The sequence below is a fragment of the Alligator sinensis genome, unplaced genomic scaffold (genome assembly GCF_000455745.1).
Source record: "Alligator sinensis unplaced genomic scaffold, ASM45574v1 scaffold499_1, whole genome shotgun sequence".
NCBI classification, from domain to species: Eukaryota; Metazoa; Chordata; order Crocodylia; family Alligatoridae; genus Alligator; species Alligator sinensis.
The window spans coordinates 3424089-3440121 of NW_005841864.1; the positions used below are offsets into that span (position 1 = coordinate 3424089).

Genomic DNA, 16033 nt, shown 5'->3' on the forward strand with positions numbered 1-16033 from the left:
AAAAAAAAAAAACCTCCTGAAAAACTGAATGGCTAACTTTGACTGTTATGTACTCTTATCTAAACTTTTAAAACTTATGAAGGGGGCACCATATGTATTGATTCAGCATTCTGCTTCCTAGAGAGCTGAGACAAGAATTGAAAGTAAATGTGAATTCTATATTGGAGAAGCTACTGTCCGTAGAGACAAGGAAGTACTGTTCAATTGTAAAAGGCATCAGTAAGACTAGTTTAGAATATCTGTGGCATGATTTAGGGTTTTTTTTTTTTTTTTAAGATTTTTTCCATAAGGTACTTTGGGGCTGTAGGTGGGGTGTGTGTAGAGAACTACAGTAAATAGTTTCTAGGATGCTGGCTGAATGGCTGCCTCTGAGTGCAGGGGACTGGACTTCATAGTCTAGAGCAGTAATCTTAAACCTTTTTTCACTTGAAATTTCTGAAGGGGTCAGCAAGTGGAGGTGCAGACCCCTTTGAATTGTAAGTGTGGTTATTCACATGCTTTTGATCATACTCATTTTTTGCAGACTCCTTACACATGGTCTGCTGATCCCCATGGGTCCGTGGACCATAATTTGAAAACCACTGTTCTAGGAACACCTTTCCTGGCATGTGTGTGTAGTTTTTTTTTTTTTTTTTTTTTCCAAGGAAATGTGAATACTGTTGTTTGAAAGAACTAGCACTTATTTTTATGCATAAGAATTTCCCCCCCATAGCCAATACTCTATTCTTCTTAAAATCTAACTCTGTCATGGTCCTTAAATCAGGGTTACAAGTAACAGCATATGGGCTAAGAGTTCATTTTCTACTGAACTCCAGTTACTTGCGATATGTACTTATCTGGTGGACTTAATCTGCCAAAACCTGTATCTTTCAACTTTTCTAGACATGTTCTAAATCTCATCTTGTTTTCTGACCATTGGTTATCACATGGGTTGTTTTACCCTATACTAAGCAAGTCTGGTGGTAGGCTTAGTTCATGTAAAAGTCCTAGTCCTGAGCTGGGCAGGCAGTTCTTTCCTGGAGGCTGATGTGTTCCTGAGCAGGCTACAGAGGGTGAGAGTCTCCTGATGGGCATCAAGAAAGCTTGTGGGTAATATAGCCTTATGGCTGGGGTAACACTGTTAGTTTAGGGTGGGACTAAAGAGAGGTAGAGGTCCAGCAATTGGCGTTTTGGGAGTAGGGTGTGGAGATATGGGGAAGGAGTAGGGCCAGAGGCCTGTAAGTTAAAGGCCAGAGCCTGGGAGCAGGGCAAAGAAGGGGTTGTGGATCCCAGGGCCCAGAGGGGGGCTGAGATGAGGCTAGAGAGCCCAGGACCCATGGAGGTGCTGAGTGAGGGGGACTGGGGTCAAGGGCCCATTAGATTGATTGATGATAATGTTAATTGGTAACATCTGAGGCATGGTTATAACTAAAAGGGGAGATGAGGAGACCACAACATTGCCTTTAAGGCAGTGAGCAGTTAGACCATGGCTTGTGTGCAAATGAGACCTTGCTCAGGGATCCCTGGGCAGCCTTCTGTTTTCTAAATGCAAGTTAACATCAAGGAATGCAGGACTCTCTTTAATCCAAGTGTTTAATATAAAATGTATTTAAACAAGTTCTGCTTAGAGCAGAATCAAAGACTCCTTGCCTTAGGCCAGTACAGGCAGTCCTCAACTTACAATATTTTGAGTTGCAATGAATGGCACTTACAACTTTTATAAATACCCTGTTTTGAGTTTCTGATGTCAGGCCAGTGAACAAGTTTGCTCCATTGTCCTGGACACCATCTGTCCAAATTCCTTGGACACTTTCTTTAAGAAAGCAGCCAAGACTCCTACCAAGATCCCCTTCAAAAAGTCTAGCAAAGTCCCCTCGAAGTCCTTCCAAATTGATATGATTGCTGTTTACAATATAAATACCTTATGTAGCTATATTACTTGCCTATAATTGAGTACAAAATTCTGGGTTATTTTGGGTGAAAATAGGGTATCAGGCCTTGGTTCAGGAACCAATCCCCCATTCATAACATGGTTCCTATGGGAAAATCGGTTCTGAGTTGCATTTCAACCTAAGACGGTTTTCAGGAACCAGTTGTTGTGTTACAAGTCCAAGGACTGCTTGTGTCCCAACAAATAGGACAGTGCCCGATCCTCCTCTTGGTCCCTTCTGGGCTTTAGGAATCTTGTTTTCCTTTCCACACAGTGCAGAAGAGCTGTTCTAGTTATAGTCTGCTTTAACAGTCTCTTGGTGGATGCCATGGCTGCCATTTAAAGGGTGTGCTCTGTTCACTTTCTTGAAAGTGCCAGATGCTAAGGTTTTTGGGTGCTAGATACCAGTTGCTAACAAGTGTAAACTGAAAATGTGCAGGATTTTGGGTGCTCTTACTCTCTGCTCACTGTGCTGACTGTTCTGGATCATCTGTGGGTTTCTTGCTTACCCTCTTTCCTCCTCCTCCCTGCCCACCTGTGCTGTATGGGGGCCTAGGCTACTGAGTTGTTTGTTTGTTTGTTTGTTTGTTTGTTTGTTTGTTTGTTTGTTTGTTTGTTTGTTTGTTTGTTTGTTTGTTTGTTTGTTTGTTTGTGAGGGGCAGCAACTTGGGCTTTGCAATGCTTAATGCTCTCAGGTTCTCTAGTGGGAGCAGTCCAGAGTATTTGATCAGTATAGGTGTCTGTAGATGTGCTGGGAAGCTCTCTGATATGCTGTAATTACAACATGTCTGAGCAGCCTCGATTAATTGATTCTGCTGGAATGTGCTAATTAGTACATTCCAGCCAGGCTCCTGCATCTTGTGCACCAGTGTCCCTGCTAAGTAAGCTTTAGTTAAAATGCCCCATTTTGAAGTGTGGGGATGTTGATACATGAGATGCTGTGGGCATTTTAATTAGAGGTGCTCTCAGAATTGCTGTGATTTTTAAAGAGCGTGCCCTCCTTGCGCACAGAAAGAAGAAAAAAAGCAAACCAAAAAACCCAGAGCATGTGGGGAAAAATGCCCTATGCGCTAAACTATGAGTTAAGGACATTTTTTGTATTTTAATATATACTTTTATATTGTGTGTGTGTGTGTGTGTGTGTGTGTGTGTGTGTGTACACTTAAAATGCTTTCTGAAACTTGCTGTAAAATATTAAGCATGTAAAATGTAGATTTATTTAACTAAAACTACTTCAAATGCAATTTATGTGCATTTTTGATTTTCACTTTGGTTTCATCCAGCTATAATTTAACAGTAATTGGGAGTAGAAAACAGACATCTTTTTACTAGATTAACTTTAGCATAATACATGGTAAATGATATAAGTGTGTGTGTGTGTAGCTAGCAGATCTTCCAGACTAGAGAGAAACCTCAACCAGAGGGAACCTACCACTTGGCAATGCTTTCCTGCTTGCTTTTTAACATTCCTAGGAATTGGGGTTGTGCGTGTGTGTGGATCTATAGATAGATATAGCAAGTGAATATCAAAACACTACTAAGGGAAGAGTTAATGACTTTATGAAGCCTATCTGAAATAGCTGAATGAGGAGTTGGTACATTTTATGATACAGTGGCTTGCTCATCTGTAAGTACTTTAACACTATAGAGGACTTTAACTTTGTTTAATTGTTTGGAAAATCTCAAGTTTCATTGAAATTCACTGGTTCTCTCACTTCTTTCAAGATTGACAAGTAGCAAATGTAATAAGATTATCTCTTTAGATATTTGGCTATAAATTGTTTTTAGGGATTAATTATTTGGTAGAGTATAACCTCAAATCTGGATATCAAAAACTTGAAATTATCAAAAATCTGGCACTTCTTTCTTTAAAACCTACACACCATCAGGGAGTAGTGGTGGCCTGTCCTGGAGCAGCAGAAGGAGAAGCTTGCATGCAGCAGCTGCTGCTGCCATCCACTACCCTGTGCTGCAGCTCTACGTGCAGCCGCTGTTCCAGGACTGGCCACTGCTAACCACCCACCCCGCAGCTCTGGGACCAGCCTGCCGCTCTGGTTTAAAAAATCTGCAACTTTCATGCTTCCCGCAGGTGCTGGGTCCCAAGCATGCTGGATTCATGAAGTTATACTGTACTTAACAAGTGTTGGCTTGATGTTGGGGAATGCAGTCATTGACTCTAAAAAATTTTCCTTCTCTGTTTATACTTGTCATCTAACTTTGAGCCAAAGGTTGTTCCTTGTGCAGTATCAGATCTGTGAACATGCTATTATAGGAAGGTCTATTAAACTTGCATCAAGTTCTGCTTGCTTTTTTTCTGAAAGCCAGGGGGAGAGAGGGGGGAGTCAATAGTTCTGCAGGGACATTCCCCCTGTTAGCAACTCACTTTAGGGAAATGGAGTTACCCATCTATTGGCTTCCTCCACTATCTCAGGAGGTATGCTGCTGCTGAGACTCCTTAGTCTAGTCATTCTCAGCCAGGGTACAATGGCACCCCGGGTTTCCTTGAGATGCTTTCAGGGGTGCTGTGGGGTACCATGCAGTGTGAGCACTTGAATATATAAACATGGTTTACAAGGTAAACTCAAAGCTTTTACATGGGAATTAATGGTGTCAAAAACCTTCTGACCTGTTATGGTCTTCCTGGGTTCTTTGCCACAAAATTGCTCTTTTTCTGTAGTCAGAAAGGTGAAAATGAAGAGTTGGTGTTTTCTGAGGGGTGCTTTGAGCCTAAAAGGTTGAGAACTATTGCCCTAGTCCATTGACTGCTATCTCAGGCTGTTGGCTCACATGAACCCTGATGCTGCCAGGTATGACCCTGGGCAAACCCAAAGTGACTTTCTGGCTTTACATGCTGGAGTGAAGGACATGGGCTCTGGTCAGTGAAGATCATAGAAGTAGGGTCGGAAGGGACCTTGTAGATCTTCAAGTCCGACCCCCTGCCTGGGCAGGAGGGAAACTGGGCTCAAGTGACCCCAGCCAGGTAGGCATCGAGCTACTTCTTAAAGACCCCCAGGCAAGGAGCCAGCACCACTTCCCTTGGAAGTTGGTTCCAGATCCTAGCCGCTCGAACTGTGAAGTAGTTCCTACAGATGTCTAATCTAAACCTACTCTCCAACAACTTGTGGCTGTTATTCCTTGTTATCCTGGGGGGGGGGCTAGGGGGAAACAAGGTCTCCCCCAAACCCTTCTGGTCCCCCCTAGTGAGTTTATAGATGGTCACCAGGTCCCCCCTCAGCCTTCTGTTGTGAAGGCTGAACAGGTTCAGGTCCCGTAGCCTTTCACTGTAGGGTCTGCCCTGCTGTCCCTGGATCATGCGGTTGGCCCTCCTCTGGACCCTCTCCATGTTGTCCACATCCCTCCTGAAGTGGGGTGCCCAGAACTGGACACAGTACTCCAGCTGTGGCCTGACCAGTGTCGCATAGAGGGGGAGGATCACCTCCTTGGCTCTACTTGAGATGCACCTGTGGATGCATGATAGGGTCGGGTTAGTCCTGCCGACCGTGACCTCGCATTGTCGGCTCATGTTCATCTTGGAGTCACTGACTCTCAGATCCCTTTCTGCCTCTGTGCTCTCAAGAAGGGAGTTTCCCATCTTATATGTCTGCTGCGGTTACTACTGCCCAAGTGCAGCACCCTGCACTTGTCAGTATTGAAACACATCCTGTTTTTGTTAGCCCACCCTTGCAACCTGTCCAGGTCTTTCTGCAGTCTTTCCCTCCCTACCAGTGTGTCCACCTCACCCCAAATTTTGGTATCGGTTGACTATGACCCATCCACCACCACCCTCTAAGTACGACCCTTTAGCCAATTAGCAATCCATCTAACTGTGTAGGCATCGATGCCACAGTTGCCTAGTTTTTTAATGAGGATGGTGTGGGAGACAGTGTCAAAGGCCTTGCTGAAGTCCAGAAAGACTACATCCACGGCAACACTTGCATCCAATGCTTTTGTGACCTGACTGTGAAAGGCAATCAGGTTGGTCTGACATGACCTGCCCCTAATGAAACCATGCTGCTTGCCCTTGAGCATCATCCCCGATGCCAGCTCGTCACAGATGTGCTCCTTGATGATCTTCTCAAAGAATTCAAAGGTCAGGAGATGGAAGTGGTCTAGAGACTAATAATGGCCCTGCAGATGTTGCCTGCAAAGCGTTAGTTTCTTTGGCCATAGGGATGTCATCCAACAAGGCAGTTCACCTTGTTTTGTGACTACAGGTTGGGGAAAGGAGAAATTGTGTGAGGTAGACCTGTTGAAAGTCTGAGTTGAGATAAAGGGGGAATGGTAAGGGGAATTTTTTTGTGAATATTTAGTATAAATTACCAAGTCGGAAAGAAAGTACAGAAGGCTTAAAAAAACAAAACAAAACCTTGACAACCTAAAGCATTCAAATAACAGGATCTGATGTTTGTTTTATGCGAGACTTCAATTACTGTGATAAGTGCTAGGAGGGATGACCTAACAACATAGTCCAGCAAGTTCTGGATTATATTTAGGCAATGGCTTTTGGCACAGATAGTAGAGAAACCAGTGGGGATGGGACAGGTTCCTAACTTGCTCACGAATAAGGAGGAAGTAGTTGAGAATCTGAAAGTAGAAGACAACTTGGATTACACTCATGATGGAGTTCATAGTTCGAAGGAAGTAAGTAAGACCAGGATAAACATTGGACATGAGAAGAGCAGACTTGCCATGGATCAAAAGTTCAAAGAGAAAAGGGAGTCCAGGACTTCTCATGGGTTCTGAAAGTATTAAGATGACAAGATCAGGGGTCAGAAGATTTTAAAGTAAAAGTTTGCTACAGTTTAGTTTCATTCACAACATCTTTGAACTTCATTAAAATATTGATAGTTGTGTGTCTACTCATGGTGGATATGAAACTTTTGTGGGTCTTTAGCCATGGATGGGTATTAATTTCTTGTGAGAAACATGTCGCTTTGGCACTGCAAAAAGGCAGTATACAAGTAATTTCTCACTGGGGAGATGGGTGGGGAGGGGGAGAATGCAAACCTCTTCACAACAGCAACTTCTCTGCAACTTGACAAATTCCAGTGACACGTGTAACTGCTGTAGTTGTAAAGTGCCATGGGGCATGCCTACAGACAGTACCCCAAACTCTACTGCCCCAGGGAGGCTGAACCAGTCTCACAGATGAATGCGGCTGAGCAGTGTGGTAGTCTGGCTTTCTTTGCAGGCAAAATTTAAAGACCCCTGCCCAAGGAACAACCCCCTTCTGAACTGGAGCCGGTCAGAGCTCTTCTGCTGCTAATCTCCCATGGGTTCACAAAATGTGTTTGTGGTAGGTAGCCAGGGACATGTGCACTGCCTCCCCCCACTGGGGACTTTCCTGTGCTGAACTGGCTAGCAAACCAGAGACTGACTGCATGGCTAGGGCCCTGGTCATATCTGTATGGCCACATGTGGCCTTGTGCTCCAGTCTGCACAGGAGTTACAGGCTCTCAGAAGTGCTGGTAGGCTTCAACTCTGTGCCACTAAGTACAGCATACTCTGGACTTGCTGGACTAGACTTAAAGAAATTCAAGGTTGTTTCTCCTTTCATTTCCCTGAACTTCTCTTTCCACATGACTTTACTAACTAATTCCCTCAGTTTGTCAAAACTTGACCTTTAGAAATAACTTTTTTTTCTTTTCCAAAAAGCAATAGACCTTCTTTTACTCTTTGAAAGTGCATCAGTTCATGACCAAGGCTACTATATTTCATGCATATACACTCCCTGAAATCTTCAGTTTGAAAGAGAAACTACAAGGAAAGATCACTTTCCTTCAGTAACTGAGTAGCAGCAGCTAGATATCTGAGCCTTCTTGCTGTTCTGCTCCCTGTAGTTTCCTGCAGACTTTACTGTAGGGTTCACCTGTAAGTGGTGGAACCTGCTCTTACCATATTTCTTGCACATCATGCACACTCCAACTTCCAGCAGCTGGCTTTTTGGGTGGGAAGGGATGGGCTGTATACAAGAATACAGTATTTATCTATGATGGCCTCATACTTCTTCAAAACCAAGTCAATAAAATAATCTGTACTTGGAACAGTGCAGGTGGGTGCAGGGTCGCATTGCATCTTGGAAGTGAAATTTGAACCCTTTTGGTTGAGGGGGCTGGGGGAAGTAGGTGGGAGTCTAGTTCCCTGGGCAGCCAGTAGGCATTGTCCTCTGGAATCCCTGTACACTGTGGGGGGAGGGAGGGGAAGCAAAGCAGTTTAGGATATCTGTATACCAATCTCCTAACTGCAGTGCTAGCAGCATAGGTTCTCACCATGCTCTGCAATACTCTGGGGATTGAGGCACTTGAACACCTGTAAACACAATAAAATAGTGTCTGTGATGCTGAAATTAAATGTCTATCCATGCCCTTATTTCAAGTGTGTAGGTTGTAGCCGTGTTGGTCTAAGGACATAGGCAGATAAGGTTCTTTTGGATAAATCTGATATCTTTTCATTAGAACGACTCAAATAGCTGGAAAAAAATTCTTCTTAGCAAGCTTATGAAGAAGCTTGCCAAGAAGAATTTTTTTCCAGCTAAGAATAATTTTTCCAACTATGAATTGGTCTAATAAAGTATGAAAGTATAAATTCTTCAGTCTAATCCAGAATAAGTATGCATTCTTTCTACCATGTTCTTAATGGTTTCTTCAACCTATTGAGGTCTCATAGCACTAGAAAAGATCTTATGCTTTTTAGGTAAACCATACTTAATTTTTGTATAAGTTTTTCATGTAGATTAAGTGTTTAGAAAGAGAATAACCTCTTCTCCTTCAATCTTACTAGGACTGGGCTGATGCTAATGTTTCAAGACAAATTGAGGACACGGTATTATATGGATATTACAGTGAGTATTTTTAAATGATTTCTGAAAAATAATCTTTCATCTCTCATTGTTAAACCAAGCATTCACCACTCTTTATCTAAAGTATTGTAAGCCAGTTTTTAGGAGGATACAACTTAAGTTACTCTGAACTTGGGTTTAGTGTATATTTGGGATCTCTCATACACTTTGCTTTATAAATGGAGGATCACTTTCTTTTGTCACAGCTGTAACAACATCATGAATGTATTGGAAAGACAATATTAACAGATTAGCAGGTTTAATGCATGCACAGTATAGACATTAGTGGCTTTCTTAAATAAATTTTGGCCTGCTATTGATCCTGGCAGACAGTACATTTATCATGTGGTTAGGGCATTAATCAAGTCATAAACTGTAATATGCCACACATTCAACCAATTTGCCATGTCATACAATGGCAAACCATCCATAAATGTTCCACATTTATGTGGCTTGTATCATGCTTTAATTTGAAAATGAAGCCTTATCTAGGAAGCTTGAAGCTAGGCTGTGCAGCCTGGCATTAAGAACAAGAATTTTATCCCAAATCCCCAAAATAGGATGTTCAGTCTCCCAGATCTAGCATAGTAGGTAGCACACTTGAGGTTTTTTATTTTTAATCTTGGGTAAAATTCCTCCAATATATCATTAGCTATTCTAGATTAACATTTGCCAGGGACATAATATTTTTCTTACAGTTAGCATTCAGCGTGTTAGCATTTCCAGCAATGTGAAACTTTACTCCTGTTTCTTACTCGGCAAGTGATCTAATAGTGCCATGCACATAGCATACAAGACCATCTGCTTTTAAGAGACTGTCTTATTTGGGGCTGTAGTATACTAGAACTGATTTATTTTTATTTTATTTTTTTTAGGGGTAAAGTGCCTGGACCTAAACAATTTTTTTTTTTTTTAATTCACAACCCAGTATAGCCTTTATATCAAAGTTGATATTCCTGGTAAGCATTTGCAGTAAATTTATACTTTAAGTATGAGGTTGATGCAATGAGTCCTATTTCCACCTTTGTTTTACGAAATGCTGAAGACTTTCTTAAGTTATTAAGTAGTTTCTTGCTTATGACTTTGTCAAGCAAAACTTTGATGGAAATGCTTTCAGTATCTTTTTATTTATTAAAAATCTCTCTTAGGTGTACTAGATGCCTGCTTTAACATCTCTGGCTTTAAAACTAACACTTATAACATATAGGAAATACCTACTTAATGAGCTGAATGGATGATTTCTGCTCGCTATGTCCTGCAGGATTCTAGATCTCCTTCTCTCACTGATGGCATGGAAGAGGAAAAACGCTTCTCTCTTCTCTTCCCCCTGCTGCTTTGTCAACTTCCATTTGCTCTTTGAATTCATCATTTTTACTGAAATAGCTGAATAAAACTGAAACAAATACAGAAAAGGGTACTTCTGTCAAACGGGATTAGCAATTCAACACTGTGCCTTTTAGTTCCTCGGTCAGTTGCTTGACTAACTTTTCTAAATTGGGATACTTGTCTTAATCAGCTTCTCTGCTTTCCTTCATTGGAATAAAAGCATGGAGGTACCGTGCTGTAATGGCTGCCCAAATGGCTGCTATTCTTCTGGGGGGCCACCAAGTAGTAGGGGTGGAGTTCAGTTTAAACTCTTACAGTTGCTGCCAAATTGGCAGCTTTTGCCTGAGCAGATAGAAAGCTGCTGTCAGTTGACAGTGGCTATGAAAGGGTTAACATTATCTTGTGACTATAGCAACCTTTGAGCTTGCTCAGGGTGAGTAAACTACTGCATTCAGTTAGCACTCTTGGCTATGACTCTGGAAAAGTCCTTTTTTTACTTTGCTCTCCAAAAAGATGCATGTCATGTGCAAAAAAAAATGAGATTTGAGTTTTTTTTGTTTTTTGTTTTTTCAAACTAACTTAAATGTATACTAATGAGTGTGTTATGCACTAGGTTGTAACATACATGGCTGTCTTACCTCTTTTTTTAAATAGGGTTACTCTAAAGCATTATTTTAAATGCACCCCTTTTATAATGTCAGTTTCTTATTATCCCTGTCTATTTACCGTCAACTATACTGATTTGACAATATAGTTTAAATTACAAAATTTAAGGGGCCTGGCAGATGCTCACTTAATAACATGATACAGATGTAGTCCATGTTTCCCAACAACAGCACCTTCTGCCACACTTGACATGGCAGGAGGTGCAGTTCATAGGATTGAGGATCAAATTCCAATTGTGACATGATCAGTAAGGAACCCAGGGTTTGGATTAGCAAGTGCTGGATTAGGGGGAGTTAGTCAACTCTTCCTGCATGATACCTGCAAACTCTTGAGCTCTCACTGATCCTAGGGGTCCTAGCCTGCTGGGAACTTTTAAAAACTGAATGTGCAGCTTGGCTGCACATGCAGAGGATATACAAATACTACATACAGGGCCACTGGGATTGAGATGATGATGATAATCCCTGATTCTGGGATTCCACCATGCCAGATTCATTAAGAGTGGCATGTGCAACTGGGCTGGACACGGCTTTTAGACATCCTGGAACAAGAAACCTTGGGGTCAAGAGCCATTCCTTGACCCCAGGTGTTCAGGCACCCATTTGCACACAGTGTTCTGGCATCCTGTTGCACAGGGGTTCCTGGGATCAGGGAGTCTCCTTGACATGTGAGGTCCCAGGGGCTGGGTCTTCTGAAATGGCCTTGTTCAGCAGCAGCTCCTTGGTAGCTGTATCTCCTGTGACTAACCCACCTTTGGATAGCTTGTCCTGTGAATGTGAAGCATGATGCATGAAGTAAGTTTTCATTGAGCAATATTACTTGTTGCCTGCTGGAATTTGTCTGTCAGGGGTCAAAGAAACATTTCTTTGTACTACTCTTGATTGGGCCTACTACAAATAATTATGTTTAAGTAACAAAGTTACCCGTAATATTTTATTTATTTATTTATTTATTTTTAATCAAGGCTTGTCTTTTAATCTTCATAAGAAAGTCAATAGAGGAAGGAAAATAATTCCTACAAGTGAAATTTAGATGCACTCGAAGACAGATGAGTTCTCTAGTTTTTCTAGAGACTTGAGTCTGCCTTGAAATGACTACTTGACATTACTGGAACCAAATTTTGGTGGTGGTGGTACTGCTCTTTGGGAAGATGTGTGCAGCTTAATTTCATGAATAAAAGGGATATAATGTGGGTTTAAATTTCATGTTAAAATGTTTTTCTCTGGGGATTTATACTCGTTTTCATTATGCTTATCTATTATACTTTTGAAGACTGGGTTTAAAGAGCTTTAGTTTTCTCATTGCAGTATGAATCTTCTGGGCAAGGTACTTCAGTCAGCCAGTGGCCTTGATGCGTTTTTTTTTTTTTTTTAAGTTGGTCTGCATTGCTTACAGGCCTTTAGATTCAGTTTTCTGGAAGATAACCAAGGAAGGAGGCTTTTTTCAGTCTAATGTTAAGGCTTAAAATGTACTTAGAAAATTTCAGTTCTGATCGAGGAAAAGAGCTCTCCTTGCATTTTTATAAAATGCATTTTCTGGGCTTCTATTTATATTTACTTCTGAAAAAAAGAAAAAGTTGATAGTCTTAGAAATAGCTACTTTAACTGTGTATGCTAAACTGGCTTAGAGAAAAGTAGTCCTTCCTGGGCAACGGAAAACGTTTTGCTTACTGCTTGCTTGGAACAAAGAAGGCATTAGGACTCAGTAGACGGAACTGCTCCTTTCCCTCCCTTTTTTTGCTATTTTAAAACAATGCTTAACTTTTTGGTGATCCATGGACAGGGAGTGTCTAGATCAAAGATTGTGTAAATCACTAATCTGCTTTTAGTTCCTATGTAAAAGGCACTTTTGAAGTGAACTAATTCAAAGTTTTATAACCTCAGGTCCTTTAGTACTCCTGCATTTCTAGGGAGTCTCACCAAAATACATTTTCTGGAAATACATTTTGAAACATTAAATGCAGAAATGATACATGCACAAATTAGATACAGATTATTAGATGTTCAAACTGGAAAAATAAATGAACTTTTATCTAACCTGGCAGCTGCTGTATATTTAACAAACATGTTTTTTGATTTTTTTTTTAAAAAGATAGTTACAGTGTGCTTTTCCCCCTGTCCCCCTACCAAATCGAGTTCTCAGGCTGTGTAGTAAATGCTAAAACAGTCAGTTGATTTAAAATAAAGCAGTAATTCTTTTTGGGTGTGTTTGGTTTTGTTTTTTTTTTTTTGTGTGCTATATAATCTGTTTAGCAGTTTAAACCATCTAGAATATTAAAACATTTCAAACTACTACATTCTTAGCGGAGATCAAATATGAAAGAGGAGGTAACTTGAGAGAGATTTGGGGCCACTGAAAGTGGCCATAATTATGGTTGGTCTAATGCTGCTGTAAGACATAAAGCTGATTTATCTTCATTTTAGTATGTGGATCTTAATGTTGTAGCACTGTGTAACCTCCAGATGGTGGTAGAGATTTAAGTATGAGTTTTTAAGTATTGTTTTTGCAGTATTACACTTAAAACTTTGCACAGTCTTCATCTTAAGAACACACAATAACTGGAAGGTTCCTCTGAAGCAGGGGTGGGCAATTGTTATGGGCAGAGGGCCTCTTACTGAGTTTTGGCAAGCCATCGAGGGCTGCATGACAGGCAGCCCAGGACAGATAGATAAATATTAATTTTCTAAAATTTTTAGGGGTCCTGTGGGCCAGATAGAATGGCCTGGTGGGCTGCATTTTGCCCACCCCTGCTCTAAGGTCACAAAGTCCACTCGCTTCTGCCTTTAAATTATGCATAGCTTCCTGCCATAAACTGATGTGCTACATCCAAAGGCCAGTTGTAGGGTGGTGGCGGTGGCATGGTGGTGGTATGGCAGTTTTGTATTGGAACAGCCAAAAGTGTCTGCAAAGTGTGCTGTAACTTTTGTTTTTAGTCTGTAAACCCACCCTTAAACTATTCAAGGCTTAGTAATCCATTAGGTTTTGCTAAGGCCCTTTTACTACTTGTTCTTTTTTTCCTCTTGCTGCCTCATAATGTAAGTATGAAGACCTGGGGTTAACAAATGATGTTAGCATGGAAAATGTTAGGCGGGGGAGAGAGCAGATGTACGGAACAATATAGGAAGTATTCAGAGCCCCAGGTTTTTTTTTTTTTTTTTTAATGGCTAGCTAGTTGCATAATGGTGGTGGTATTCCCAAATATTTCAGGGTTCTAACTCTTGTACAACTGGTACTTTCCAAGTACTGCTGAACTAGTTTGGATAGGCTCATAGAATTGTAGAGAAGTAGTGTTGGAAGGGACCTCCATAGGTCATTTAGTCCAACCCCCTATCTCAGGCAGGATCATCTTTATCAAATCATCCTATACAAATCCATTGTCTAACCTCTTGGGAAAATTAGTCAACCCTGATGTAGTTTGGGCTGGTAGTCCTGCAAATAAAAGCTTCCTGAATTTCCAGTGCTGCTGAAATAAGTTTCATAAAGTGAGTGCTATTTTCAGACATGGATTTGATGGACTTGGTGTTGGTGGAGATGAGAGCTGTCTGATGAATCATGCCTGTGCTTTGCAAACCCTGAAGGAGAATGGCGGGGGAAAAGCTACAGGTGGGGAGGTGAAAGAGTCACTATGCCATATTGTACAATTTTTTTATTTTTATTTATTTACTTATTTATTTTTTTTTACAATCGATTAACTGGTCAGATAGCAGCTGCTGTACATTGGTTTCTTTTAGTCTTAGTAGGCAGCCATTCCATTTTAATTTCCAGCCTGAATTTATAGCTAGTTTCTTTCACTTATTTTATTCTGCCAAGATTTATAATTTATCTAGAATATTTCCTGAAATAGTGTTTAGATCCTGTTGTATTTATAGACAGTCATCCTATTTTGGCCTCTTCTGCTAGGTTAAACAAGCTTAGCTCTTCAAACCTCTTTTTGTAAAATTTGTGTTCTCCTTTTTTTTTTTTTTTTTTTGCCTGTTCATTCTCGTAGTGCCCTAAATCCAGCTTGAGTTCAGCTTTCCTGAATTGTGATTTATTGCCGCTTATGTACAATTGTAACTTTATAAGAGGTCTTGCCAGTGCCTTGCATGATGACATTTAATACTTAAATTTCACTGGGAATATCTTGTTTACTACTTCATAGAATTGCAATTGCCTTTTTGTGTTTTGGGTACATGGTCAGTTTAGTCATTCCACAATCAACTGATATACCCAGGTCCTTATAAACTTTGGAGCTCATTGGTTGGAAACGGATAGATGATGAATAAGTACTAAAAATGCTCTGTTTTCTGCTCTTTATTCCATTTGTTACTCTAGTTCTCCATATTTGTCCATAGTTTTCCATGTCTCTGGACTCTCTCAAGCTTTTCCCCATCCTAGAAGAGCCACCCATATGATCAGAGACTTGCAAGGCAAATCATATGAGGAAAAGCTGAGGGACTTGGGTCTCTAGCCTAAAAAAGAACCCTGATAGGGGACTCTGTAGCAGCTTACTGCTATATCAAGGACTCGGTGAACAATTGTCCACCAGGGCACTCTTGCGGAAAACCAGAAGTAATGGCCACAAACTCCAGTCCTAGAAGACTGTTTCAGGCTTAACACAGTGAAAAACTCCTTCACAGTCAGGGTGCCCAAACTGTGGAATAAGCTCCCTCCAGAGGTGGGGCAATTGCCTACCCTGGAAATCTTCAGGAGGAGACTGGACAGTCACTGTGCTGGGGTCACTTTACCCCAGTTATCTTTCCTATCTAGTACAGGGGGGCTGGAACTGATGATCTTGTGAGGTTCCTTCCAGCCCCTTACAATCTATGAATCTATATAATTTGATCTGGTTCATTCTTTCTGATAGCTCAGTCCTCTCTTAATGCCCTGTAATGTTCTCACAATTTCAACACACTTCTGCCTGCCTGATTTGTTACTTGTGCTAAGGTAAATCCATGAAAAGTTAATTATTTTTTTTTGTTTTGTTTTTTTGTTTTAAACATTGCATTGAAGGCTGGCTACTTTTCTCACTATTCGTGTATGTTTTGTCCTTGCTTTCTGTATTCCATATTGTAACTGAGACACTGCCATCATGCTGTGTTGTCTTAAACATCAATATCTTAAACTACTTTTTAATGGAATCTGAGGAAAAATCTAGAAGAAATTTTACAGCTATCAGTTCCCTAATACCATGTTTACTACTTCCTGATTTATTAAAGGGCACTGACTACAGGACTGTGGCAGAGACATTTGTCTTGAACTTTCATAGTAGACTATTAAATTGACTCGAAATTGATCTTCTCTCTTTTCCCCCC

The 16033-nt window shown here is 40.9% G+C and overlaps 1 protein-coding gene across 1 annotated transcript in view; it reads left to right on the forward strand.

Annotated features, from left to right (window-relative positions):
• Positions 1-16033, forward strand: part of LMBRD1 (LMBR1 domain containing 1) — a 223701-nt gene that overhangs the window by 4105 nt on the left and 203563 nt on the right. The window contains exon 3 of the mRNA XM_006016640.3: positions 8690-8750. Coding sequence (XP_006016702.1) covers positions 8690-8750 — 61 coding nt within the window. The remainder of the gene's footprint in view (positions 1-8689; positions 8751-16033) is intronic.